Source organism: Prionailurus viverrinus, chromosome B4 (genome assembly GCF_022837055.1).
Source record: "Prionailurus viverrinus isolate Anna chromosome B4, UM_Priviv_1.0, whole genome shotgun sequence".
NCBI lineage: Eukaryota > Metazoa > Chordata > Mammalia > Carnivora > Felidae > Prionailurus > Prionailurus viverrinus.
The window spans coordinates 57,894,822-57,921,170 of record NC_062567.1 but is presented as its reverse complement, the minus strand read 5'-3'; the positions used below and the strand labels follow the sequence as shown (position 1 = coordinate 57,921,170).

The 26,349-nt window shown below is 38.9% G+C and overlaps 1 protein-coding gene across 12 annotated transcripts in view; it reads right to left on the bottom strand.

The window, feature by feature from the left end:
* Positions 1-26,349, bottom strand: part of PPFIBP1 (PPFIA binding protein 1) — a 175,851-nt gene that overhangs the window by 32,063 nt on the left and 117,439 nt on the right. For 9 of the 12 annotated variants that reach the window (XM_047864974.1, XM_047864975.1, XM_047864977.1 and 6 more), the window contains 7 exons: positions 15,948-16,034; positions 14,613-14,726; positions 13,571-13,702; positions 8,739-8,831; positions 6,841-6,955; positions 4,848-4,880; positions 2,952-3,013 (listed from right to left, as the gene is read on the bottom strand). In XM_047864974.1, coding sequence (XP_047720930.1) covers positions 2,952-3,013; positions 4,848-4,880; positions 6,841-6,955; positions 8,739-8,831; positions 13,571-13,702; positions 14,613-14,726; positions 15,948-16,034 — 636 coding nt within the window. Of the gene's footprint in view, positions 1-2,951; positions 3,014-4,847; positions 4,881-6,840; positions 6,956-8,738; positions 8,832-13,570; positions 13,703-14,612; positions 14,794-15,947; positions 16,035-26,349 lie in introns of all 12 variants that reach the window. The other 3 variants (XM_047864972.1, XM_047864973.1, XM_047864979.1) reach the window with 2 other exon arrangements.

The following is a 26,349-nucleotide window of genomic DNA, read 5'->3' as shown; positions in this document are numbered from 1 at the left end:
TCTAGACTTTAGTAAAACTGGTAATATCTAGAATAGTTTTCCTACGTACATCAGAGATAGAGAAGAAGTACCTCTAAATTTAGAGATCCTATCCTTCAGCTGCCATCTTTAAAAAACAAAAACAAAACAAGGTAATAAGATACAAAACAAAAACAAACAAAAAAAAACAAGAATAAAATCAACTTTAATTATTCTCCTCTCCAACTTCTAGGTCAGATCTTGAAAGAAAGGTCTACACCTGCTGTCTTTATCAGCTGTCATCAGTCACCATCTGACTTTTTCCTTCACAAAACACTCAGCCAAAGTTGCTTCAATTAGTCATTAGGGACTTTCTATTTACTGAAATAATGAACACTTTTCATCCTTTGTCTAATTTGACCTCTGTTTGGTACTTGACTGACCCCACTCTTTCCTTCTTTGTTCCCTTTTCTTTCCACTCTTTCTTTTCTTCTATTTTGATTTCTTAATCCCTTGACCAGATAAGATATTCTACTTCTACAACCCCCACTATCTGGCCAACCCAGATCATGAAATGATAGCACTTCCAGGTTTTGTCCTTTACCCTCATTCTGGTGGATTATAAAGATGGGCTCCCTAGCTTCTCCCTCACTGATTTTGGGCTTGTCCATGTGACTTACTTTGGCCAAAGAGATATAAACAAATGTGGTGCAAGGAAAGGCTTGAAAGGTATTTATCTGCACATTAGGGCTTGCCCTCTTTTTTCTGCTCTAGGGAACCTTGTAAGCACCATGTGAAGAAGCATAGGCTAGTCTACTAGAGGATGAGAGATCATTTGGAGAAGAGACATCCCAGACGGGACCAACCTATACAAGTCGGTTAATCACCAGACAGGTGAATCACATCATTCTAGACCATCCAGCCCCATCCTAGCCACTGGCTAACTGCAGAGATCTGCAAAGCCAGCCCAGACCATAACAATTACCTAGCCAACCCTCAGAAGTATGAGAAATAATGTATGTGATTGGTCTTGGAGCAAAAGCTAACTATACATCAATTACAGTTTAATCCCCAACAATCTATAATTCTGTGCTTCTCCTAAAATTGATGGGGTCCATTCCCTACCAATCTGTAATTCTGCATTAATCCTAAAATTTAGACTCACTTTCTATGAGAAATCTCCTTTCAGATGTCCCATGAGCACATCAAATTGAATGTACCTAAAATTAAACTCATTATTTTCCCTCAGTACTTGAGCCTCTTGCTTGGATTCCCTTAACTCTTTGAGGGCACTATCATTCACTTTGCTGCTCAAACTAGAAACTTATTCTCAAATTCAGATTTAAAAAAATCTTGTCAATCTGTAAATTTCTGGAAAACCTTACCACTTCACTTCTACTGCTGTATTTCAACCCCTCTTCATTTCTCACCTAGACTATTTAACAGCCTCTTAATTTTTCTGTCCTAACTCTGCCTCCCTTACTCTTGCCTCCATTTTGCCACTAGAGTTCGCTTTCTAAAATGACAATTTAAATCATGTCACTGCCCAAGGTCTACAGTTAATACCCCAAATGATTAGCTTAGCACTCCAGCTTGCCTAACACCTCATAGCAGCTCCCCTGTCAGCCTCATCTACCCCTCCACCTGTTATATCATTCTGAACTTTCCCAGGATGCACTGGTTGCCTCAAGCCTTGCTTTTGAGACATGTTCTGGGTAACAGATACTTTCCCTAGAAGCTTTCATTTTCCTAATGAACAACTCTTGCTTTTCCTCAGGTTTTGCTCAAATATGGCCTCTTTGAAGCTCTCTGGAACTACTAAAAACTTGTCACCCTTGGTGCTCCTAAAGCAGATTGAGGATCTAAAAAACCCTCAGTCAACATTGGGAGTTTTGTTTGTTATTGTTGCTCTTTGGGCAGAGGGAAATTAAAACCGAATGAATTTCAATGATTATTTTTAAAAAGTAAAAGCTATGGGGGCACCTTGCTAATGACTTTCCTTTGTATTCAATAGTAGGAAAGACTAGTAAAAAAGAAACCACATGGGTGACAGGACAGTGAGTTTATTTCCATATAAGAAAGAGCAAATAAAGAAAATGAAAGGCAAAAATATAGAGAGAAGTAAGAGAAAGACACAAGATGAGAGAAAAAGATCAAGACAAAGTTCTTTGGCATTTGCTTGTTTTTTACTTCCTTGAAATTAATCTTTTCTCGGGAAAATGCCTCCTTGTTCCATTCATTAAGGAACATGAGGTAAAAGTAGTTCTGATGACAGGAGCTGAAATCAAGTGTTGCTGCCACTTGGATATATGGCTGATCATGCAGGCCACCAAGAAACACCTTGTTTTAGTAGGTAATTGTGTCCCTGCTCTAAGCAGGATGAAGTGAGAGAAGCAACTGGGAGAAAAGAACTCCCAGAGACCTTGGCCATTTGGCCGGAGTACCTAAAACAGGGCCTGGGGCCATACTTGATTTCATAGTGCCTGTGCCTCTGTTTTCTCGTATGTCATCTCTCAGGAGAATAGAGGCAATCCCTGATGTGAAAGAATCCAGGAACGAGAAGGAAATAACACAAATAAAATCAACACCATCACGAAGCTACAGCTGTCATGGGCCACTTCCTTCAGGGTTCACGTTAGCCTAGGATTTCCAGTGACCACACAAAGGGTGCACCATGGACCATATCCTTTCTCTCGTTTCCTACCCGCATACAAAGAAATGATCTGAGAGCTTGAACATTTTCTAAATTCATGGAGAGGAGGGGAGGGAATTCTTAGTGGAGCCAGCGCTGCTGGCTGCCATTCTTCTGTACATAATCCCAATTACATCTGCCAACACTGAGCAGGGGCACACTTGTGTAGAAAGGGAGAACGGCTGTCCCTCAACTTCAGCAGTGTTTAGCCTATGTTCTTTCAAGGTGACATATCTCAAGAAAGTGCAGGGAATGATCACAATGGTGTTACACATCCATATAAATAATTTCATCTAGATACCTTTTCTTCATTTGCTGCCATCAAAGACTCCACAGCCTTTTTCATTTTTTGTACTTCAATATCTGAAAATATCACAACATCACAAAAGAGTTCACGTTAGTTAATAGGTGTGACAATAACAAGAGGCTGCCTCTTCAGACTGTAATGTTTTAATGAAACTTTTACCATCCATATCCTCCTTTTAGGGAAAATCTGAAAAATGAACACCTTCTATCTCACCCGAACGGTCATTGCTAACAATAAGGGTAAGTGAGAGCTAACTACCCTCTCTAGAAGCAAAACAAAATCTTCATGAGAACACTGAACATGAAATTTCAGTGCTATAACAATGAAAACATGGAGTTTTCCAAAAAAGAAACCTAGAAAGCAGTGGGTGAAAGCAACGAACAGTGTACATGATGACAGAAGCAGAGAAATGATACTCCGTTTTAACCAATATGGAGACATGAATGGTAAGAGCCTGATGGAATGTGGCATTTATATGAGTAGTCATGCTAAGCAGCTGATTGTAGGTTCCACACAGAAGGATAATAAGCACTTTGCTTCATCTATAAACATCATTTCCAATACTATTTTAAAACATAAAAGCCAAAGTAAGGTAAATGTGATTTTCCTTAAAATTTGATGGCCTAATAGAAAAGCATGTTACTTTAATAATAAAAGAACAAATATTGGAGCTCCTGGGTGGCTCAGTCAGTTAAGTGTCTGACTCTTGATTTCAGCTCAGGTAATGAATGACCTCGTGGTTGTGAGATGAAGCCTGTGTGGGGCTCCCAACTGGGCTTGGAGCCTGCTTTGGATTCTCTCTCCCCACCTTCCTCTGCCCCTCCCCCACTCAAGTGTGTGCCCACGCCCATCCATGTGCACTCTCATAAATAAATAAATAAATAAATAAATAAATAAATAAATAAATAAATAAAATATTTTATGATAGAAAAGTCAACCTAAAATGAAATCACAAATTAAAAAAATTCAATAGAGAAAAAAATTCACCTAAGTTACCTGCTTCTGAGGGAAAAAAAAAATATTACTTAAGATAACTTTTAAAACAGTGGTGCATCATAAACACTGGCATAACATTTTCTCTTTTTTTGTTGTTAAAGTTTATTTATTTTTGAGCAAGAGAGAGAGACAGAATGTGAGCAGGGGAGGAGCTTTGAGACAGAGGGAGACACAGAATCCAAAGCAGACTCCAGGCTCTGAGCTGTCAGCACAGAGCCTGACATGGGGCTCAAACTCACAGACCACGAGATCATGACCTGAGCCGAAGTCAGACGTTCAACCAACTGAGCCACCCAGGTGCCCCTAACATTTTCAATTAAGGTATATTCTGTAGAAATTGCTTTTTTCTTTTTCTTTTCTTTTTTTCTTTTGTGATGCCAAATTCCTTTGACTTAAGAATTCAGTATCTAAAAGCAAAGAGCCCATTAAGGATTTATCTTTATGCTGCACTGTATGATCTGGGTTCTGTTGGTCAGCCTAGGTACAATCTCATTTCGAACATCAAGAGGTTATGTTTAATTCCTAATGCAGATCTCAGTGAAAAAGTGAGCTACAAAACATTGACAAGTCATTTTAATTTTCTCCTCTGACCCTGTATCTCCTGGACTACAAAGAAAACGCTCTCTCACCTCCACTACTACTCTGAGTGCTCTGTTGTATCCTGTGGAGCAAAAGGACTAAATCAGAAAAAATGCAAAATGACCTTTTTACTCCTTGTTTTTATTGTTTCTTTATTTACCCTCTATTTACTGCACTCTGAAGAAATGGAGAGCTTATTGATGAAGCAACTTTACATCTTTGGTGAGATAAATGTTTTAAAACACATGCAAAGAACAGTCCAAGTAGTACTTTTGGTGAATGTAAAGGCTGATGGAAATACACCAAAAACCTTACTTTTGTCTTTGAGCTTCTTTTTAAAATTTTCATCTGTGCAGGAAAACCCATCGAATTGGAAGTTAGTATACATTACAACAATGAATATTTTAAAAGCACTATCATTTAGTTTCCTTTCACCTAAGATAAAGAAATGCTAACCTTATAAAAATTGAATATTAAGCACTATTTTGTGACTTTACAAATGGCACTACAATATATAATGCTCTGTGTAAGGTTAGAAAGAGAATCGAATATAATTAATCAAAAGAACTAAATTTGAGTTCTTACCTCTGTCAATTTTCTTGTATAAAATGGAGTACATATGCACTCCTTACACTATACATGGTGAAAAACCCACTAGTGATGCTTTGGTTGTTTTTACATTTCTATTACAGTTCAATATATGGCCCCTGAATGTGCCTAGTACATTGCGTATGTCACATGAAACTCACCACTCAAATTCAACAATACTGAAATAAATGGTCTATGTCCTCAATAAGGAGGAGTCCACTGACCATGCAATTAGATGTTATGCCAACATCAGACTGCCATGAACTTTTTAAACCCTGCTCTCAACCCTCATATTTACCTGGTTGGACATTGGTAACAAGCATTTCACAGACCAGTATCAGTCTTTGGATACCACTACTCTAGCCCACAAGTCCTATGATTCCATTTTATTCTTTTTTTTGTTTCTTAAGATTTTATTTTTTTTGAAGTTATCTCTACATCCAATGTGGATCTTGAGCTCACAACCCCAAGATCAAGAGTCACATGCTCCACTGACTGAGCCAGCCAGGCACCCCTCCATTTTATTCTTAAAACCCTACAAGAATGACCTGCCTATGAATGTCCTTTAAGGACACACAATTCTGGAGGCACCTGGCTGGCTCAGTTGGTACATCATGTGACTTTTCATCTCGGAGTCATGAGCGCAAGCCCCATGTTGGGTGTAGAGCTTACTTAACACACAAACACACACACACACACACAAATTCTATGCCAAAATACACAAGGGAAAAAAATCCATTTTCCTCAATATTTGATGAATTGAGTTCTCTGATCCATAGTGGAATGCAATAACTACAGGTATATAAAGCCAGGATATTCTAGAGCCAAGAAAGACATTAAAGGTAACCTAATTCAATGGCTTCATTGCACAATGATGTTACCAACTTTCACATAATACAGATAAATATACTAAAGCTACACTAAATGCAATTTTTTTTTGTTTCAAAAGAGTCAGAAGTTGCTTTGGTTTTCTGCAGTGCCACAATAATCTTTAACAGCAAAGAAAGGTTAAATTGAACCTAGTGTTGTCAGGTGTTATGTGCATTTATATTTCCAAATATAATATAAAAACCACATTTCATTCTAGTTATTTTCTTTCAAGTATAATGTACATTAAAATTTACAGTCCATACAATTTTCAAAACAAACCTCCTCAATTATGAGAACAATTTTGATAAATTCATATACTTTTTCAGAACGAGAATTCCCGTTTTTCCTTTCTAGCAGGTGGAGGGCTCAATCCACAGTCAATTTTCACTGATTTTCCAAAGATGCAGAGTCTTTTCCTCTCTTCTCTCAAAAGGGCAGGCAAGGTTTCTAAATCTCCTACTTTGTGCTGTTTCAAGTTCAGTTCAGAGGAAAATAATCTTGGGGCATAATGATGGTTCCTTTTAATGCTCTCAGACACTCCTTTATACTGCAATTTGAACAAGAACTCTTTCGTGAGAATTTACAACTTGGTAATCTAAAATAAATATCCGATGAAGTACAGAGCTACCCCTCTCCAGCTGCTGAAGAGGAAGTTAACAGATCCCCAGGCACAGGCAAGAGTCTCAGGATTCCCTGCTGTCCTGGGCTTATATTGTTTCTACTCCTCTGCCCTTTCTCTGGAATTAAATAGCCACTACAACTGAGTTCTTGTACAAAGAGAGGGAGCATAGGGAGGGCTGAGTAGGGAGGGTTTCAACAAAGATAACAAATGTCAAATGTATATAGCTACCTCGATCAAGAATTTCCATCCCTTCTCCTTTCATCTTGCACACCAATTTTTCTTGTAGCCTTTTTACTTCAGATTCCTTCTCTTCTAGCTGTTCTTTTAAAGATGCCAGTTCGTCCTACAAATGACAAATTTGTTTTAAAACAGATTATGGCCAAAAGAGAATATTCAGGGAGCGTGTCAACTCTTAAATCAATAATTAGTTTTTGTGAATGAAACAAACAATTAAAAAAAAAAAATGACAGGGATCTAGATGCAGACTTCAGAAATCAGACAGTGGCAATGGGAAGCAGGAAGCAAGACAGTTAATGAAAGTCAATGTACAATAATTCTGGTATAAGTATTTCAGGCTTCTGTGTGACCAAATTAAAACAAAACCTTTTAAAGTATAATTAGGACCGAGGTGGCCCTAATGTTTAAATCTTATGTTAAATAAATTAAAAAAAAAATCTCCCCAAGTTAATCAAGGATGATAATCAAATTAGACGCTTAGTGTCATAAAAGCAAAATAAAATGCAAATTGCAAAATATATATTAAGACTTGACTGAGATTTATTTAGTATTCCTAGATGGCACTTATGTTCACTGGACAAGGTAGAGCTTAATTAATGGTAGCAAGTGATGAACAATGTTAGCCAAAAAAATGGGACTAAATAATTCATCCTCAACCCCAAACTAAAGGAAGAGAATCTCTAACAACACTGGAAAAAAAAGACTGAGCAAACAGATTTTAAATCCCCCTCTTCTTTTTTTACTACACAGCTATTAAAGATTCCAAGTCTGATGTTCTATTTGCTAATGGTTTAATTTTCAGTTTAACTTTGGTGAAGAACTTAGCATTAGCAAATTTAAATTTTGCTGGTTGTATTGAACACAGAAAATAAAGCTATGCAGTGCTAATAAATGCTCTTTGATATTCAATAAACATTTTATTTTCAGTCTCTAAGTGTATTATGTTTAGTATTATGAGAAGATCTCTAATAAAGCCAGAAACTTGGCTCCATACTTTTCACTTATGATAGGAGTGGAGACCGAGTATAAGGAATTTTCAGTAGCACTGGCTAGAAGCTTCTTTTAAGCAGTAATTTCAATTCACTGCCATGATACAATTAACTGCTATATACATTTACCTTCAAGAAAGCCCCAAAGGAAAAAGCAATCTTTACTACTGCTACAAAACAGATTTTTTTCATAGGTGCATTTTTGCAATTATTTTACCATGCTTGGATCTCAGACACGCTAAGAGGGTTGAGATTTAATTTATAAATGAATACGGTTTATTGTTTTCACACTAATTACGTCATACGTTTCTGAAAACAGTATTAGGGATCTCATTGTCCCTTTCATCAGCTTTAGATGTATTTTTAAAAGGCAGATGACACACACAAAATGAATGCACATGCTACTAAAAACACTATCACAGCAAAACAGCACAAGCCAGAAAGCAACAGGCCCAGGACCCCATTACCCAAAGTCTACTACACCTTCAGTGACTCCCATTTTCGCTCCATCCGCTGCTTTTCATACTGCATCTGACCCACCTTGATTTTCATGCTAGAAAGTTTGGCCATTAAAGACTGGTAGAGAGACAGAGGTGTGAAAGAAAACTATAGATAGAAAAAGACAACCCTAAATAACCAAGAAAATAGTATCAGTTTATAAAGGAGGTTAGGTAATTAAGAGAAATAACAGGTTATGTTTTACTAGATTAGTTAAGCCCGATTTTTATTCAGAATAGTAGTGCTTCAATTCAAGAAGGTCTCCAGCTTGGGGAAAACTGTTCATTCACTTGTAAAATAACCTTCTTTATCATACACTAGGTTGAAAACTTATTTATATTATTGATCACAGGCAAGTAGTGAGTCAAGTGTTTAAACATTTTTGTCATTGAGAAAACTTACTTTGGTTGATTTCAGCTTTTTTTCATACTGAAGTCTTTCATTGTCCATTTCACTGACTCTTAACCTCAAATCATTGATCTCTTGCATTAGCCCCTGTCAAAAAAAGGAAGCAATGAAATATATCAGGAAAGCAGCAACACGCTAATTTATACCAAGATAGATAGATACGACCCGTCATTTACAAATATGCTGTCATAATACAATGTTATATTTGGAATAGGAAAAAGAAAATAATCCAAAAGTTTTCATAATACAGATATTTCTTCTACTGCCGCTTTCTAAAAAAACTAATTTGCTTGTAAAATTTGTCTAAGTGTTCTGAGAAACAGTGACATATTTTTGTCTAGAGCCCAGAAAAGGAAATTAGAATGCTAAATAATACCAACTTCAAGTATTGTGAAGGAGATGATTTTTTTTTTTTTTTTTTTACTATAAGCCATGAAGACCCCACCAACAGTTAATATGTTTTTGTTCCTCATCTTACAGGTCCCTATTCCTGAGCCACAAATTAACATGACAGAACACAATTACACAAAATGCCATAAAAAAGAACAGAACAATGCTAAAAGAGATAAAACTTTAACGAGGGGTTATTCTAAACTTCTATGTGTAATGATTCACACATAGGGAAAGGGATGCCACAAGGAAATACACTTTCCAGAAAACCCACAGGCTTTTAAATTGGACGTGGTTTCGGGGCGCCTGGGTGGCGCAGTCGGTTAAGCGTCCGACTTCAGCCAGGTCACGATCTCGCCGTCCGTGAGTTCCAGCCCCGCGTCAGGCTCTGTGCTGACAGCTCAGAGCCTGGAGCCTGTTTCTGATTCTGTGTCTCTCTCTCTCTCTGCCCCTCCCCCGTTCATGCTCTGTCTCTCTCTGTCCCAAAAATAAATAAACGTTGAAAAAAAAAATTAATTAATTAAAAAAAAAAATAAAAAAAAAATAAATTGGACGTGGTTTCTTGTAAAATGGGGGAGAGTATTACTTAGCATTATTACACAATAACTACTCATTAGTTATTATTTCAATTATTAATACAATATTTCAATAAGAGGATATCTATTTTCTCCTTTTATCAATGAGGTTGTGAACTGTGTGACATCATTTAATAACATTTTGCTTGTGATTCTTTATCTACACATTCAAGAGTCATGTTTAAGGAAAATGTCAGTTTCTCCCATTTATTAATCATCCTTGCATAATATGAATTCTTAGTGATTTTCCTTCATCTTTTTTATGTATATCTTTCCACTTTCTCATAGTTAAAGAGCTTTGAATTCCTATTTGGTATTGTTTTATTTTACCTCTAGAAATAATGACAATTTGCAAAGAAAAAGAAATAACTGAAGAAAACAATTATAAACCGAGGTCATTTTTCTATTTAAAAAAAACCCTACCCAAGTATACTTGGAGGCAACACTGTTGGTATGAATATAAATCTCCAACATGAACTGTAATAACCCAAGCTGGGAAATCTGGAAATAGTTCCTTAATATAAAACTTTAAAAACTGGAATACAAATTATTTCCAACTAATTTCTTATCAGAATTTCGGTTCTTTTTAAAAAGAAAATCTCCCTTTTTCCTTTTCAGAGAAACTCTTTAGGCTCCACAGAAGCTCAGTTTCTGACATCTGCACTCTTACCAGAAGGGGGCACTGTTGAATAATGCTAAGAATCTCCTATCAGCCATTCCTGGGACAGGCAAGTCCTCAATATTCCAAGGTTTCAAGACTTTTACCCCTAATCTTTTGGAAGTGCCTATACTACTTCCGCACTCCAATATTTTCTTAGAAATTAATCTCCAAATAATCTAAAATTCTAAAACAAAGTTTAAGAATTTTGGATTCATGAGACAGCCATGGAAATTTGTTTTTATTTTAAGGAGGCTCCTCCCCACCCCCAATGTGGGGCGTGAACTCATGACCCTAGGATCAAGAGTAGCATGCTCTACCAACTGAACCACCCCAAAACATTTTATTTTTATTAAGGGAACAATACTATGAAAATTAACATATTCAAGTCAGCTTTAATTCTGAGGGCTATTTTAATTAATATGTTACAAAGTTTATCACACTTCTTATAATCTCTGGGTATATATGAGCTATATATTTTGCCAATAGTGTTGAATATTTATTAGAAAGTTATCAGGGATTGAGTTTACTGAAAGTGTGATGACAAAATCACTTTGCTTATGATTGAAAGTGCATGAGAGGCTCCCGGATGGCTCAGTCTGTTGGAAGTCTGTCTTCAGCTTAGGTCATGATCTCGCGGTTCATGGGTTCGAGCCCCACATCGAGCTCTGTGCTGACAGCTCAGAGCCTGGAGCTGCTTCGGATTCTGTGTCTCCCTCTCTCTCTGCCCCTTCTGCGCTCATGCTCTCTCTCTCTCTCTCTCTCAAAAATAAACAAACATTAAAAAAATTTTTAAAAAGTGCATGAGTGAAGCAGGGAGGTGCCAGGAAAAAAAAATTTATTAAAAATAAAAAAAAGTAGACAAACTCAGATGTAAATAATGCTCTAGAGTCTTAAAAAAAATCGTGACATGTCCGCTTCTATTTAAGTCCTAGTGATCAGTTAACATCTCAGATCCAATTAACCAGTCATGAAAGTTAAGACTCCCCCTAAACTTTAAGAATACAATGGAAAACACCAGCTCTTGATCCCTAAACACTCTAACTTCTTTCCCTGTACCGGAGTTAGCTCCTCTGTATGTAGTCTACCTGCTGACTGGATTCTATCATGTTATGTAGCAGCTGGGGTCAGGGAATGACAGAAAGGAAAAAGAGGAAAATATCCAAACAGATTTTTTTTTAAAATATTTATTTATTTATTTATTTATTTATTTATTTATTTATTTATTTATTTATTTATTTATTTATTTTTTGGAGAGAGAGAGAGAGAGAGCAAACTGGGGAGGGGCAGAGAGAGAAGGAGACAGAGGACCCAAAGCAGGCTCTGGGCTGACAGCAGAAAGCCCGATCAAGACTCGAATTCATGAACCGTGAGATCATGACCTGAGCCGAAGTTGAACCGCTCAACTGACTGAACCATCCAGGTGCTCCTCATGCACTTTCAATCATAAGCCAAGTGATTTTGTCATCACACGTCAGGTGCCTCTCCAAATAGATTTTCAAAGAAAGCACAAAAGTGACAACTTTGGAGAAATCTGTTTTAAGAGCCCCAGTCTCAATCAAGTGAGAAACATGCTCATATAGGTGACCAGCCAGGAGCTTCAGAAGATTAAAACATGAACCAGCTTAGGGATTTCCTTTTGCTGCTGAGGAAGTAACACACACGTCAAGACTTTTCATTATAGTTCCACCTTTCACAGAAAATTTAATTTTGAAAATAGCAATGGAGTAAATCTCATGACATCAAATCTATGTAGGGCTTTCATACAGTGGCTAATATACATAATGTACTTCATATTATGATGGTATGTAGTTGGCTGGAAATAAATGTTTGAAATGAAAATAGAGGGGGAAAAGAACTTAAATGATTTCTTCTCCTCTCTCCTTCTTGGTACCCACTTTCTAATCCAGTATGACAACTCTCCATACTCCAACCAAGGAAAAAAAAATTTGTGAAAAAAGAGATGGCCCTAGGAGAGAAGGAAGTCCTGCAGCTCTTCATATTTCTTTTCTTTTTTTTTTTTTTAATGTTTACTTTTGAGAGACAGAGACAGAGCCTGAGCGGGTAGCGGCAGAGAGAGGGAGACACAGAATCCAAAGGAGGCTCCAGGCTCTGAGCTGTCAGCACAGAGCGCAAAGCGGGGCTCGAACTCAGCAACTGCGAGATCATGACCTCAAGTCAGACACTTAACCCACTGAGCCACCCAGGAGCCCCCTTTTGTCAAATAAATAAATTTCAAATGGATATGCTCTTTCCCCAACAACAAATAAGCAAATAAAAGACCCAGATTAATAAAATAGTACAAAAAACAAAGCAGGTTTAACCACAAAACTGAGTACTTCAAGCTGTAGAATCTATCCCAAGTTTCACTAAAGTTTAGTGAGCTTTATTTAATTGGAATGATTTGTGTGTGGAATAGACCCAAAGTAGAAGTCCAAACTAAATAAACTCTAAAAATCTGTTTTTTTAATGATTATATAATGAAAGCATGTTTTCTATACATATTTAAAGACTTACTTATTATATAATAAACAATCAGTGTAACTTAATAATAGCTTTTAAGGGCACCTGGGTGGCTCAGTCAGCTAAATGTTTGACTTCGGCTCAGGTCATGATCTCATGGTTTGTGAGTTCATGGCCCGCATCAGGCTCTATGCTGGCAGCCCAGGGCCTGGAGCCTGCTTCAGATTCTGTGTCTCTCTCTACCCATCCCCCACTTGTGTTCATTTTCCCTCCCTCTCTCTCCCTTCCTTCCTTCCTCTCTCAGAAATAATAAATGAATAAACTTAATAGCTTTTAGTAAAATGGTACACTTAAACCCATTATTTCCACAACAAAGAAAACCACTATGGATGGACAGAAGGATGGACAGACAGATGAATAGACAGAAGCTCCAAATATCATGAAGGCAAAAGTATTCCTAAAGACTAGTGAAAGGATTAATATTTAATATCAAAACTCTCACAACAAATATTGCCATTTAGCATTTAGTGATAAAAAGTCAATGTACTTAAAGTTAATTCTTAAAAAGAAGCATGGATGAGTGAGAGCATATAGTAATTAACTGTCTTGCCTCACACCTACAAGGAATTTCCACTTGCTCTAGAGATATGTGTATGAGATACACACACACACACACACACACACACACACACACACACACACGTACCTATCTGTATATAAAGAGAGGGGGTATCACTTACCTCTGTGTCTCTGAACCTGTCTTCATAGTCCAATCTGTCCTTCTCTACAGCCGTCAGTTTTAGCTTCAAGTTAGAGATTTCAGCCATCAGATCCAACTTCTGAGTCTCTAAGGATGTCCTACTCAGAAGCTCCTATTAGAATTTAAGAGATACATTCAAAAGTTGTTTTCTTATCAGTAGTCACATATGGATGTGTCTCACAACTGCGAAGTGGTTAACTATCCAGTTGGGAAAGATTAATTACTAAATAGATAAAATTTGAAAAAATTATTTGCTTTAACTTTCATTGAGCAGAACTAAACACACACCGGCTTATTGGGGAGACATACATTATACAGATACATACATACATACATATATATCATAAGCCTTAAATGCTGCCAAGCCTGATTATAACACCGATGACGACATGTTTGCTAAGCAACAGGCACCGTTCTGACATGTTTTAAGTGGTTCGATCCTCAAAACAACCTTATGAAGTAAAAGCTCCTAAAGGTAACTCATGAATTATCCTCATTCAACAAATAAGGAGGGTGAGGAACAGAGAGATTGAGAACTCTCCTCAAGGAAATGGCAGAGATAAGACTCAAACCAAAACAGTCTCCTTCCAGGGTGTCAGAGTGTACCCTATACATATTATAGGTCCTCTCAAATATGAGCACTGTGTGTGTGTGTGTGTGTGTGTGTGTCTGTATGTGTACATAAATTAAAGTTGGTTTTTTGGGTGTTTTGTTTTTTTTCAGTTAAAGGTACTTACCTTTTTTCCTAATCATGCACTATATGCTCATGGATGGGCGTTAGGAAACCATATGAAAGCATAAAGAAGAACATTAAAATTATCTACAATCCTATCAGTATTTTATTCCAGACTGTATTACATGAAGTTTTAAGATCCCGCTACTCTAGGTTTTTGCTTAAACTATGCTGGTCTAAGTGAGTCATGAGATTTACTGCTGCATCAGAGTGAACACCACACGTAAATGTAGCATTTCAAATAGTTGAGCAAGAAAATCGCACCTTGGTGCCAGCTTCTGTACATTACCTGCTGCAGCATTTCTTCTGTGGCGTTCAGCTTCTCCCTGTGCTCTTCAAGACAAAACTCCAAATCTCGAATCTTCTCTCCCTGAGCCTCTACCTGGTCTGTTAACACACTTACCTGTATTGAGAGCAAAATACTGCAATGGATTAGGAAGAATGTAGGTCCCACTGCAGACTTTATTTCTCTAAATAGAAAAAAAACTGGAATGATGTCACTACTCATTTGGTTGTAAAGGAAAAACTTGTGAATTTGTAAGACAGCAGTCCTTTACACTCCTACTTCAGATGCTTGTTGATCTGAGGACTCCAATTTTTAAGGAGGTTGGGGTGATTGGGAATGTGCGATACCTTATATTTATAGGTTAAAATCATTTCATTTTATGCGAGAGGGCATGTTAACAAATCATCTTTTTCGGGGGGGGGGGGGGGTGGAAGAGGGAAATAATACTAGAAATTAAGATAGACAATGGAGTTAATGTCTGAAAGAGAAGGACTATTCAGGTTTGGTACTTCACGAAGAATAAAGAAAAGGATCCACAGAACTCAAATTCCATGAGATCTTTCATGATCACACTGTCTACATATGTGTTCCAATCTAGGATGTAACTCAAAGATCCATAAGGAGATACTGGATTAGTCTTTTATCTTCAGTGGTTATTGAAAATCTGAGTCTTTCCCCAGCAATCACCAGCCTAGTAAATACACTGCAAATCATTTAGCTCAATACCAAAAAAAAAAAAAAAAAAAAAAAATATATATATATATATATATATATATATAGACACACACATATATGTATGTATATATATGTGTATATATATATACATACATATATATATATATATATTTTTTTGTGTGTGTGTCAAGCATTTAAAACACTACAAAGAAAAGAACTCAAATTTGGCTAATAAACCAGACTCCACTACTCACTTTATGTTTTGTTTGTCTCATGGTATCATTTTTAGAATTGAAAAATTAAACATATTTCAAATGAGAAATATGAATATTTATGAATATATATAGTATATATGAAATTATAATATCTGCTGTATATTTAAAAAATCAGATCAAATAAGATGACAGATCAGATCAGAAAATCAGTTTAGATGATACCATGCCTGCCATCGGAGGAGCCAAGGCAGATTCTAGCTCACTCTAGACTAGGTAAGCAAACCCTGTTCTCCCACAGTACCCACCTCTCCTTGTTGTGTTCAGATGGCCTATGCACTTACTTCTGGTAGCAGTCTGGCTCCCGTAAGCATCTGAATACACCATCCCAATTTAAAATGGTCTTTGTAAATACATCATGAAGAAAGAAGAACATTTTTAAATCACTTGCCTGAAGAACGAGAGATTCTTTATCATTTTCTAAACGGGCTAGCCTTTCTTGATACACCTCTCCATTCCCAGGCAGGTGTCCATTTGTCTGAAAAAAATAAAAATAAAATAAAATAATGTGTGTAAGGCTCAACTCTCTTTAAAACTAAACCGCTGTGGGCAAACAAAATTGCATATGCTTTTAATCCAAGGAACCTGAATTGACTTGGGCACAGCTGTTGCTGTCATTAACAGAAAATATGAGATTGCAACTTGGTTCATTTAGCTTAAAATAGGTAAAACAGGCATGTCAGGCATTTAGGCATGTTATCACCAAACTAGACAACTTCTCATCAAGCAGAAAATCATGACCTAAGAGGGGTGGTGGCTACTAATATTTACTGGCAGGTGGATACACACCCAAATCATGCAAAGCTTCACATGTGTGTGTGATCAGGCACAAAACCCCTATTTCCCCCCAAATGCTCAGTGCCACTAATTCTGGGTGGAGACAGTGGGAATTTCCTGGGACACCCTCTGTTCTTCCCCTCTCCTCCCCCCAAATTCCAAATACAGGACTGTAAATGCCTGCTTTACACGGGAGGCAGCGGGGACAGCTCACACAAGCTTCTTCCCTGCTACTTACGTCCAAATCACAGGGCTAGTCTTCCCTCTGTCTTTGAAACCTTTCTTTCTTCCCCTGCAAGCTTTGCAGTCAGTCCACCGTGACTTTCCCTGGCAGCACTGACTAGCCATCCTCATTAGCAACTCACCAATTTCCATCCTGACTTCATTAACTTCTTGTGAGATTGCTTGGTCCTACAATGATGTCCAGCTCCTGTCAGAGCCTGTAAATGGGCATCATCCTACAACCAGAGCACTTGGCCCAGGGCTCTGCTTAGATTAGTGCTCACTGTCTTCCCCTCCCTCTGGCACCCATGTCTTTTCTTATCAGATTCAGATGTTTATGCGTGGCATAAATGCCAAAGGAAGTATAGATTGGGGAAGCAAGTCACATTTTTTTTCTCACCAGTCTCATATATGAAAGTCATTAAAGAGGCACATGAAAAGGCTTGCAGAGAACAGACAACATAAAAACGTCATTTTGAAATACAGTATATGTGGTATGTCCCTTGTTATCTCATTTAAATACCTCATAACCATATAATATGTAATCCCAATAGAATTTCTTGATTCCTCATTGAAGTACAACAGAAAGAAAAGCCACTGGAGCTCAAATTGGTTAGATGGGGCCATCCAGAGTTCAATCAAAAAAGCAAATAACTTCAGATTTAGAATCAGAGAAAATACAAACTACAGCCTAACCACCCAGGACCCGGCTAATGTGACATCCATTATTTTCCAGAATTAATTGGTACTATTATTCTACCTTCCCAAATAATGTAGTTTCCAGTACAAATTGTGGGAATAACAAAAGCCATCTGTTGAGGAGAACACACACACACACACACACACACACACACACACACACACACACACACAGGAGCTTTCATAAAAAACGAAATTTCAAGATGTTGCTTCTAAAAACTTAGATGCACTGGATATATTTCCCATGGGGCAACTAAAGAATCAGAAGCTAATTTAATAAGCCTACAATGTGTATTTAGAATGGATAAAATTTTTAATATCAGCTGCTGGACCACATACCTGCACAATTACCACAGCATAATTCTGTTCATATTGTAAACTGAAGGACCCAGAATTAAATTACAAGTACTATGAGGAGTCAGATGGAATAGCCTGGAAGACTTTCAACCCTGGGGACCACCGTGAAAATGAAATTTATGTAACTTTTTTTTTTTTAGCGTTTACTTATTTTGAGAGACAGAGCACATGCGTATGTGCATGCACGTGAGCAGGGGAGGGGCAGAGAGGGGGTAGAGAGAGAGAATCCTCGGTGGGCTCCATACTGTCAGTGAGGAGCCCAACACAGGGCTCAATCTCACGAACCCTAAGATCATGACCTGAGACGAAATCAAGAGTCAGATGCTTAAGTGACTGAGCCATTCAGGTGCCCCAAAATTTATGTAATTTCTTGAGGACATTTTTTGGAAAAGAGCCAGGATGTATATAATACATGTCCTCAATCTAAGGAAGTACTCAGACTGGCCCTGTATAGCTTTAAATTCCTCGTTCTGATTATGAACACCAGCAGGCAACTGCTTTTAAAGCCCCACACAAGCAAATCTTTATAAACTGATACACTGAATTAGATAGACCAAAAAAAAAAAAAAAAGGTTTCTGTTCAATGAGGACAAAAAGCAAAAGTCATTATTCCTTCTGACTGAAGGAAATTATAGAAAGATTAGAAGTGTTTCTGGGGCGCCTGGGTGGCGCAGTCGGTTAAGCGTCCGACTTCAGCCAGGTCACGATCTCGCGGTCCGGGAGTTCGAGCCCCGCGTCGGGCTCTGGGCCGATGGCTCAGAGCCTGGAGCCTGTTTCCGATTCTGTGTCTCCCTCTCTCTCTGCCCCTCCCCCGTTCATGCTCTGTCTCTCTCTGTCCCAAAAATAAATAAACGTTGGGAAAAAAAAAAAAAAAAAAAAAGTGTTTCTTTTTTTTTTTTTTTTTTAATTTTTTTTTTAACGTTTATTTATTTCCGAGACAGAGAGAGACAGAGCATGAACGGGGGAGGGGCAGAGAGAGAGGGAGACACAGAATCGGAAACAGGCTCCAGGCCCTGAGCCATCAGCCCAGAGCCCGACGCGGGGCTCGAACTCACGGACTGCGAGATCGTGACCTGAGCCGAAGTCGGACGCTTAACCGACTGAGCCACCCAGGCGCCCCAGATTAGAAGTGTTTCTATAGCAAGTCCTACAAATGTTTTGTGAAGCTACTACATATGATATGGAAAGGAGAAGTTCCAAAATCAGTATCACAAAATTATCTTAAAATCACAATACTAGGGGCACCTGGGTGGCTCAGCTGGTTAAGCGACTCTTAATTTCGGCTCAGGTCATGATCTCCCAGTTTGTGGGACTGAGTCCTGCATCAGGCTCTGCACTGGCAGCGGAAACTGCTTGGGATTCTCTTTCCCTCTCTGCCCCTCTCCCACTCCTCCCTCTCTCCCTCTCCCTCTCTCTCAAAATAAATAAACTTAAAAAAAATTAAATTACTAAAATTTGACTCACAATGAACACTCACACTTCTCAAGACTACTGATATTTATGAGTGTTCATAATGCTTGAGTAATCAAAAAAAAACATTAAAAGTCACTATAGCAAAATGAAGCAAAAGTTAAGAGCCACCAATGGAGTAGTTGCATAAAGTCCTGTGTTGATCTATTCAAGTAGGTAAAGGTCTATTTTGTTCACACATTTATTTATATTTCTGCCAATTTTGTTACCTTTGCCTTATAAATGTTAGAGGTAAATTGCATTGGGCAAATATCCTACCACCTCTTTTTTCCCTCCGACTCTCATGCCTTGCCTACCAGACCACTCAAAAGCCAAACATGGCATGCTCTCTCACACACTAATTCTGTTCCTTCTGCATGGACAGTATTTCCCACCCTTTCCTCGTCTTTCCTCATTCTTTAAAGTCCAGTTCAATTAGAGCTTTGTCTGTCAAGTCTTCCTTGAATTACCTGTTCACTCACATGCCAGTTACAACATCCGGATGAACCCTCACCACAGCAGGCATCATACTGAATGGACTAGGTTACACTTGGCTACACATACGTCCCTCTCTTCCAACAAACTGCATTCTTTGTGAGTATGTCTGTCTTTGCATCTGATATACAATGAATACAAACCAAATGAGCTGAATGAACAATGAGGGGTGTTCGATAAACATCCGATGAATGAAAGATGAATGAACGCTTGGTTTTAACTTGGCTTTCTTACATCTCAGCAAGTCTTTCATTCATGTTTCCCTACAACCTGGTATGTCCTCCATGGTCAACTTCAAGTCTGTATTGTCTCTTCCTACCATGTTTAGGAGGTGTTCCCAGAGCCTTTTTACTGGACTTTAGTAATTGAGACTATCTTGCATGAACCCCCTTATGTAATGTGTTCTCCAAAGCATAATGTATATACTGCCTCCAACATCTTTCCTTTCTTTCCCCCTGCCAATCTTGGGGGAATTGAGTCTTAACTCCTTCTAAAAGCTCATCATTGGGGCACTTAGGTGGCTCAGTTGGTTAAACATCTGACTTCGGCTCAGGTCATGATCTCACAGTTTGTGGGTTCGAGCCCCATGTCAGGTTCTGTGGTAAGAGCTCAGAGCCTGGAGCCTGCTTCATATTCTGTGTCTCCCTCTCTCTGCCCCTCCCCCACTCATGCACGTGTTCACTCTCTCTCTCTCTCTCTCTCTCTCTCTCTCTCTCAAAAATAAACATTTTTTAAAAAATTTTTTTAAAAAGCTCATTATTCCACGTATACTTTGGAACCTTAATTTCCTGCTTCTCTGAGACTCACAATGATCACCTCTATCCTTACCATTCTCAATTTCTTCCTCTTAATGCACTATCTTCCATTCTCCTTCTCCAACATCTACCCCAAGGCTTTGTGTCCACCACTCTACTCACCTCCCCATTCCTTTTTGCCTCTACAAATCCATCTTTCAAAGTTCCTACCAATCCAGTTCCTACCCCCTCCTCATATTGTGCCATATTCTCTTCTCCCCCTCCACAGGCTTCCCTTCTGTGTCTGGTCTTGTCCTTCACAATTTAGCTTTTCATCATATTCTGCCATGGATAGTTTATTAGTGATTTTATGACAGCTGGTCATTTATTCTTCCTAACAGTCCCTCAGTGCAAAAATGTCGTACATTTCTTTTGATTCTCCCAAGATTCTTATAAAATCATGAGTACATGGGGCACCTGGGTAGCTCAGTCAGTTAAGCATCTGACTTTGGCTCAGGTCATGATCTCATGAGTTTGAGCCCCACATTGGGCTCTGTGCTGACAGCTCAGAGCCTGGAGCCTGCTTCGGGTTCTGTGTCTCCCTCTCTCTCTGCCCCTCCCCTGCTCATGCTCTCTCTCTCTCTCTCAAAAAGTAAATAATAAAACATTTCTTTAAATTTTTTTATTTTTTAAAATTTACATCCAGGGGCGCCTGGGTGGCGCAGTCGGTTAAGCGTCCGACCTCAGCCAGGTCACGATCTTGCGGTCCGTGAGTTCGAGCCCCGCGTCAGGCTCTGGGCTGATGGCTCAGAGTCTGGAGCCTGTTTCCGATTCTGTGTCTCCCTCTCTCTCTGCCCCTCCCCCATTCAGGCTCTGTCTCTCTCTGTCCCAAAAATAAATAAATGTTGAAAAAAAAATTAAAAAAAATAAAATAAAATTTACATCCAAATTAGTTAGCATATAATAAAACATTTTTTAAAAATTAAAAAAAATTGTAGCATATAATTAAAAACATATTTAGTATGAACTCCTGTTGAGTCAATTGGGCATCCAGAGCATTGAACACCAGCCCAAATTACCTTACTCAAAATCCCAGAGATGCCTTCAGAATAACTCTTTCTACTTTAACTCATGATGCAACCCTTTACTGACTACATTTAGTCCACCTGAAAGTTTAAGTCAAACTTGGAATCAACGTGGGGGTTTCAATACCATATCCAGCTAGCAGTGCATGTGGAGGTGGGTGTGGGACACTCGGGAGGGAAGGGCAAGGGATCCAGCGGGACTGTAATAAGGATAGTTTAATCAAGGAACTCATGGTGTTTGCCAGATTTTCCTGGCATGATGAGGGGAAAGTGTCTGAAAAGTTCTATTTCTTACGGAATTATGAGATCTTAGAGTTAGTCAGGAACCACACCTGGGAATATGAATTGCCTGAATTCACATGGCAGGTGCTACAAATAACATTAGAGTCACAATATACCTCACCCATCACCACCTAAATAGAAGTTCTTCTTTTTAGTATTAATTTCCTTTTTTAAAAAAGTTTATTTATTTTGAGTGAGTGAGAAGGAGACAGAGCACAAGCAGGGGAGGGGCAGAGAGAGAATCCCAAGCAGGCCCGTGCTGTAGGCTCAGAGTCCAATGTGGGGCTCAAACTCACAGACCTGAGATCATGAGATCATGATCTGAGCTGAAATCAAGAGTCGGACACTGAACTGACTGAGCCACCCAGGCACCCCTAATTTCCTTTTAATTATCAAATATACACACAATCAAGTATAAAGATATAATAAATGTTAGCATCTTGTCTCATGTGCCTCCCTTTCAAAAAATGTTTTATTATACAAAATTCTCAATATATATATAAAAATAGAGACTAGCATGATGAAACTATATGCCCATCACACAGTACCAACAGGTATTATTTCAAAGTAGACAAGAACATTTTGCCCATTATTTTTCTGAAAGCATCATACTGTGTTTTCCTTTAATTTTCTTAGTTCTGTTGGTTTGCATTAGTCTACAGTTGTCTCCCTTTTCTCCCCAAACTTCATTTTGCTTTGTTCTTTCCTAAGCTCTGTTGTCCTGTCTAAATCCAAAATCAACACACAAGTAGTGATTTGCCACAATTATAGTTACTTACGTTGTAGCACAGAATTCATTTTGAATATAACATTCCCAAAACACAACGGGGAGTAGCTAAATTAAAACGGGGAAAAGAACATCGGTTCAATTTTATAAGGACAACAAATGTTAAGAAATAGACTAGTACTATAACATACACACACGCAGCACCCCCCTTCAACATATACATACTATCCATCGAGGTCAACATACTTACTTTGAAAATTAGTTTTAAAAACTGCCATACAGTTTTTGATTTCATGATTACATTTTTAAAAATTCAATATCAAAGAGTACCTAGGTGGCTCATTCAGTCGAGCGTAGACATCAGCTCAGGTCATGATCTCACAGTTCGTGGGTTCGAGCCCCGTATCAGGCTCTCTGCTGTCAGTACAGAGCCTGGAACCTACTTCGGATCCTCTGTCCCCCTCTTTATGCCCCTCCCTCTATCTCTCTCTCTCTCTCACTCAAAAATAAACATTTAAAAAAAAATTCAGGATCAAGAAAGAAAAAGGAAGGCACAGCCCACTAAAGCTCTTCTAATTAAATGTTATCTCCAGCTACCAAAGGAAACATCTCACACAAGGGCCTCATGCCTCCTAATCAGTTGCATGCAGACATTCTCTACTACTGCATGCATACATTCATTGCCTGCTCTCTACTAGACACTCTCGTAGAATAGACTGAGAAAGACCTGAAAGCCATGAACATCACAGTCAACGTTTCACCGGGGTTCAACAGCACAAGAAGGCATCTCCCACGCTACCGTCCATAGAATCAAAGAATATGATATCAACAACTTTAGAAATCATGCCACCAGGCTGCAGGACTCTGCTCCCTTTCCTCTCGCCAAGTATGATGGAATGAGGGTGGTGAGGCTTCATCCTTGTGCTGTAATTATCTCGGGGCAACACCACTGCCATTCGGGGCCACTGGAGCATCCCGTTTGGTTGGCTGGTGCCCCTTTTACTCTCTACTGTACCTCTGACTTGGTCAGTCTTGAAACATTCCATCTATTTTTCCCTCTGAAGATTCTGTTGTGGCTCTAAAAAGGAAATACGATGCCAAGGCAATAGGGACAACCTCTTCGGAAAGCCCTCTATTCCAAAATCTCATCTCTGCTCAAAAAGGAAACCAAAGGGAGAAATCAATCTCATATATACTTCATCACACCCAAAAAGCCCAATCATGACCCTCTTCCAGGAAAGACATGCGTTTATTCAGTGTTGTCAGGAAGTTCATCAAAGACAGAAGCTCAGAATAAGCCTGAATACACTCTGTACGTTCCAAGACTGCAGATGTGGTCAAAATCAGACTACGGCTTTTACTTCTACGTTTTAATTTTCTCAGTACTTGTCTTCCAGAGACAAAACATCTTCTTAACTAGACAGCCAACTGGAGCAAAATCGAGTGCTCTGGGGTGAGACGAACCACAGCGGTAGGCCAGCTTCTAAGATCCACGACTCCAAAAACAGAGCTACATCTCAAGTACTTGCAAGAACAGCAGATGCCAAGCGCTTTCATCTGCTGTTCTCATTAGAAACATCTGGAGGGAGCCTCCCTTGAAGTATCTGGGTATCTCTGTTGCCAAAATACCAAGTGCCAAGATACACTGGCTAGCCCACGATGCAGCTAATGCATGCACAGCTCCTTATTTGTGCAGCCACGGCCAGCACAGGGTGAGTGAGATGGATTTCTTTAGTGTCTTCCGAAAGATTCTTTTAGACACCTCACTTGAGTAGGGAAGACGGGCACTGGCCCTTCCTCACTTTGTTTTCATGTGCACCACTATGCTCAAAGTAGGGAGAGGGGTTTATGTGGAGACTACATTATCCCGGTCCCAAGAATATGCCAAAGCCCTCTGAGTTACAGAAGGATGAAGAATAGAAGATGAAGGCCTAGAAGCTAAGGCCCAGCTCCTATTCTAGTAGAAGAATTATTCATTCATTCATTCAACATTATTCATTCATTTATTCAACATTTGCTGAAAGCCAGCTATGTGACGGGATGCAGATACAGCAAGAGAATCTTCTACTTTGAGAAGGGCTAACATGAGATGAAGAAAAAATACTGTCCCTATTTTCCTTGCCACTTCCTCTTTCTTTGCTCACTTTCATGAAATAACAGACAAGTCTCTTTCCATTCAATCCTAACCAACATCGGTGGCCAGGGTTTTCATTCAAAGTGCATCTCTCACTTATCACACTGCACTGGCTTCCTTCAAGAATTCTGCTGACTCGGTCCACTCGCTTTCCTGTGCCTGTGGACACTTTTCATGGGAGTTTATCAGAAGCCTGGGACCAGAGGGGAAGAGCAGCTTTAACTTTAGCTAGGATGGCTCAGCGAGATGCTGCATAACTCAGAGAATTGTGACCACGTACCGAATACAATCTGAATGTACCTTGTTTACCAAGGCTTGAAAAAACATCCCCCAGAGGCACACATGAAAAGAGAAGCTGGCCAGAGAGCAGCGGGGAATCCAAGGATGGCAGTGTTGCAATGGGTCACGGAGCTGAGCATCAGGGACCTGGGGAGAATAGCCAGCAGCCCTGGATAGAACATGCCCCACATCTGAACTCTTTAAATAATGTGTGTTTTTATTTACTTCTTTTATTTTTTTTTTTAATTCATTTTGAGACAGAAACAGTGTGAGTGGGGGAAGGGCAGAGAGAGAGAGAGAAAGAGAAAGAGAAAGAGGGAGAAAATCCCAAGCAGGCTCCACACCACCTCCAGCACAGAGACCAACGTGGGGCTCAAAACTCACAAAACTAGGAGATCATGACCTGAGCTGAAACCTAGAGTCAGAGCCTTAAACGACTGAGCCACCCAGGTACCCCCACGAGTGTTTCTATTTTCCTGAAACCGGTTACACAAATTTTCTTAAAAGGTACACTCAGAATTAATACTGCCTTTTTTTAAATGTAGGATTAAGACAGAAACGTACTGCGGTGATTTCTCAGGTCAGAAGCAGTGCACTTCTCCTTACTTATCTCATGGGCCGTGACGCCTGACTTGGAGTTCTGCCAGCCACATTTTCACTAGCTTTGTTGAAAAGTACATTTTTGTAACTTCTGCTGATTTTGAGAATGCCTCCTATTAAAACTGTCAAATAACCAGACACTTTTGGGACTGCATGACCTGATCAAGGTCACGATCCTCAACTGTGTCTACTGGAGAAAGCACTATAAGAATTCTCTCGGCAACTCACTGAGTTAGACCTAAAGTAAACAGAAACTAATTGCTTGGCTCAAACAGTTCGACATATTTTTTCTGTTTGCCCTCTTAAACTTGGAGCTTGATAAAGCAGGTAATTCTCCATCAATATTTGTATTAACGTGATAATATTTCACAATCAAAACAGAGAATTCTACCTCAGTAATTGAACAAACACGGCATATTCAATAGATTTGTTTTTTACCACAGAGAGGAACTTCTGAGTCTTAAAAGAAAATTTTTCATGTTTAGAAGGCTACAGCTATAGCTATCTTCTTGAAACAAATTCATTCTTATGGATTTAATATCCCTTCATCAGTAACAAACAATAGTGTTACTATTTTCTCTTTTTTCTTATCCAGCTTCTGATCATATGAAACAATTAAATAGGTGGTAGAAATTAGCAGAGAAGGAATAACCAGCATCCTACAGGAAACCAGGGGATCTCCCTGGCCCAGGCAAAGTAATAATTAGAAGTGCCAATGCCCAGTTGCACTGAGAAGATTAGTATTACTCTTCAGTATGCGGACTCCCAAGTTGGCTATCATTAAACCTAAATGAAATCTTAATTATGTAACCAGTAATAAGTGCTTCTAAAATATTGTGGAAGCTTCTCCACAGTCTGTACTTCTGTCAGAGAGATGTCTGTACTTCTGTCAAAAAAGTGAACCACAGGGGTGCCTAGGTGGCTCAGTCGGTTAAGCATCCAACTTTGGCTCA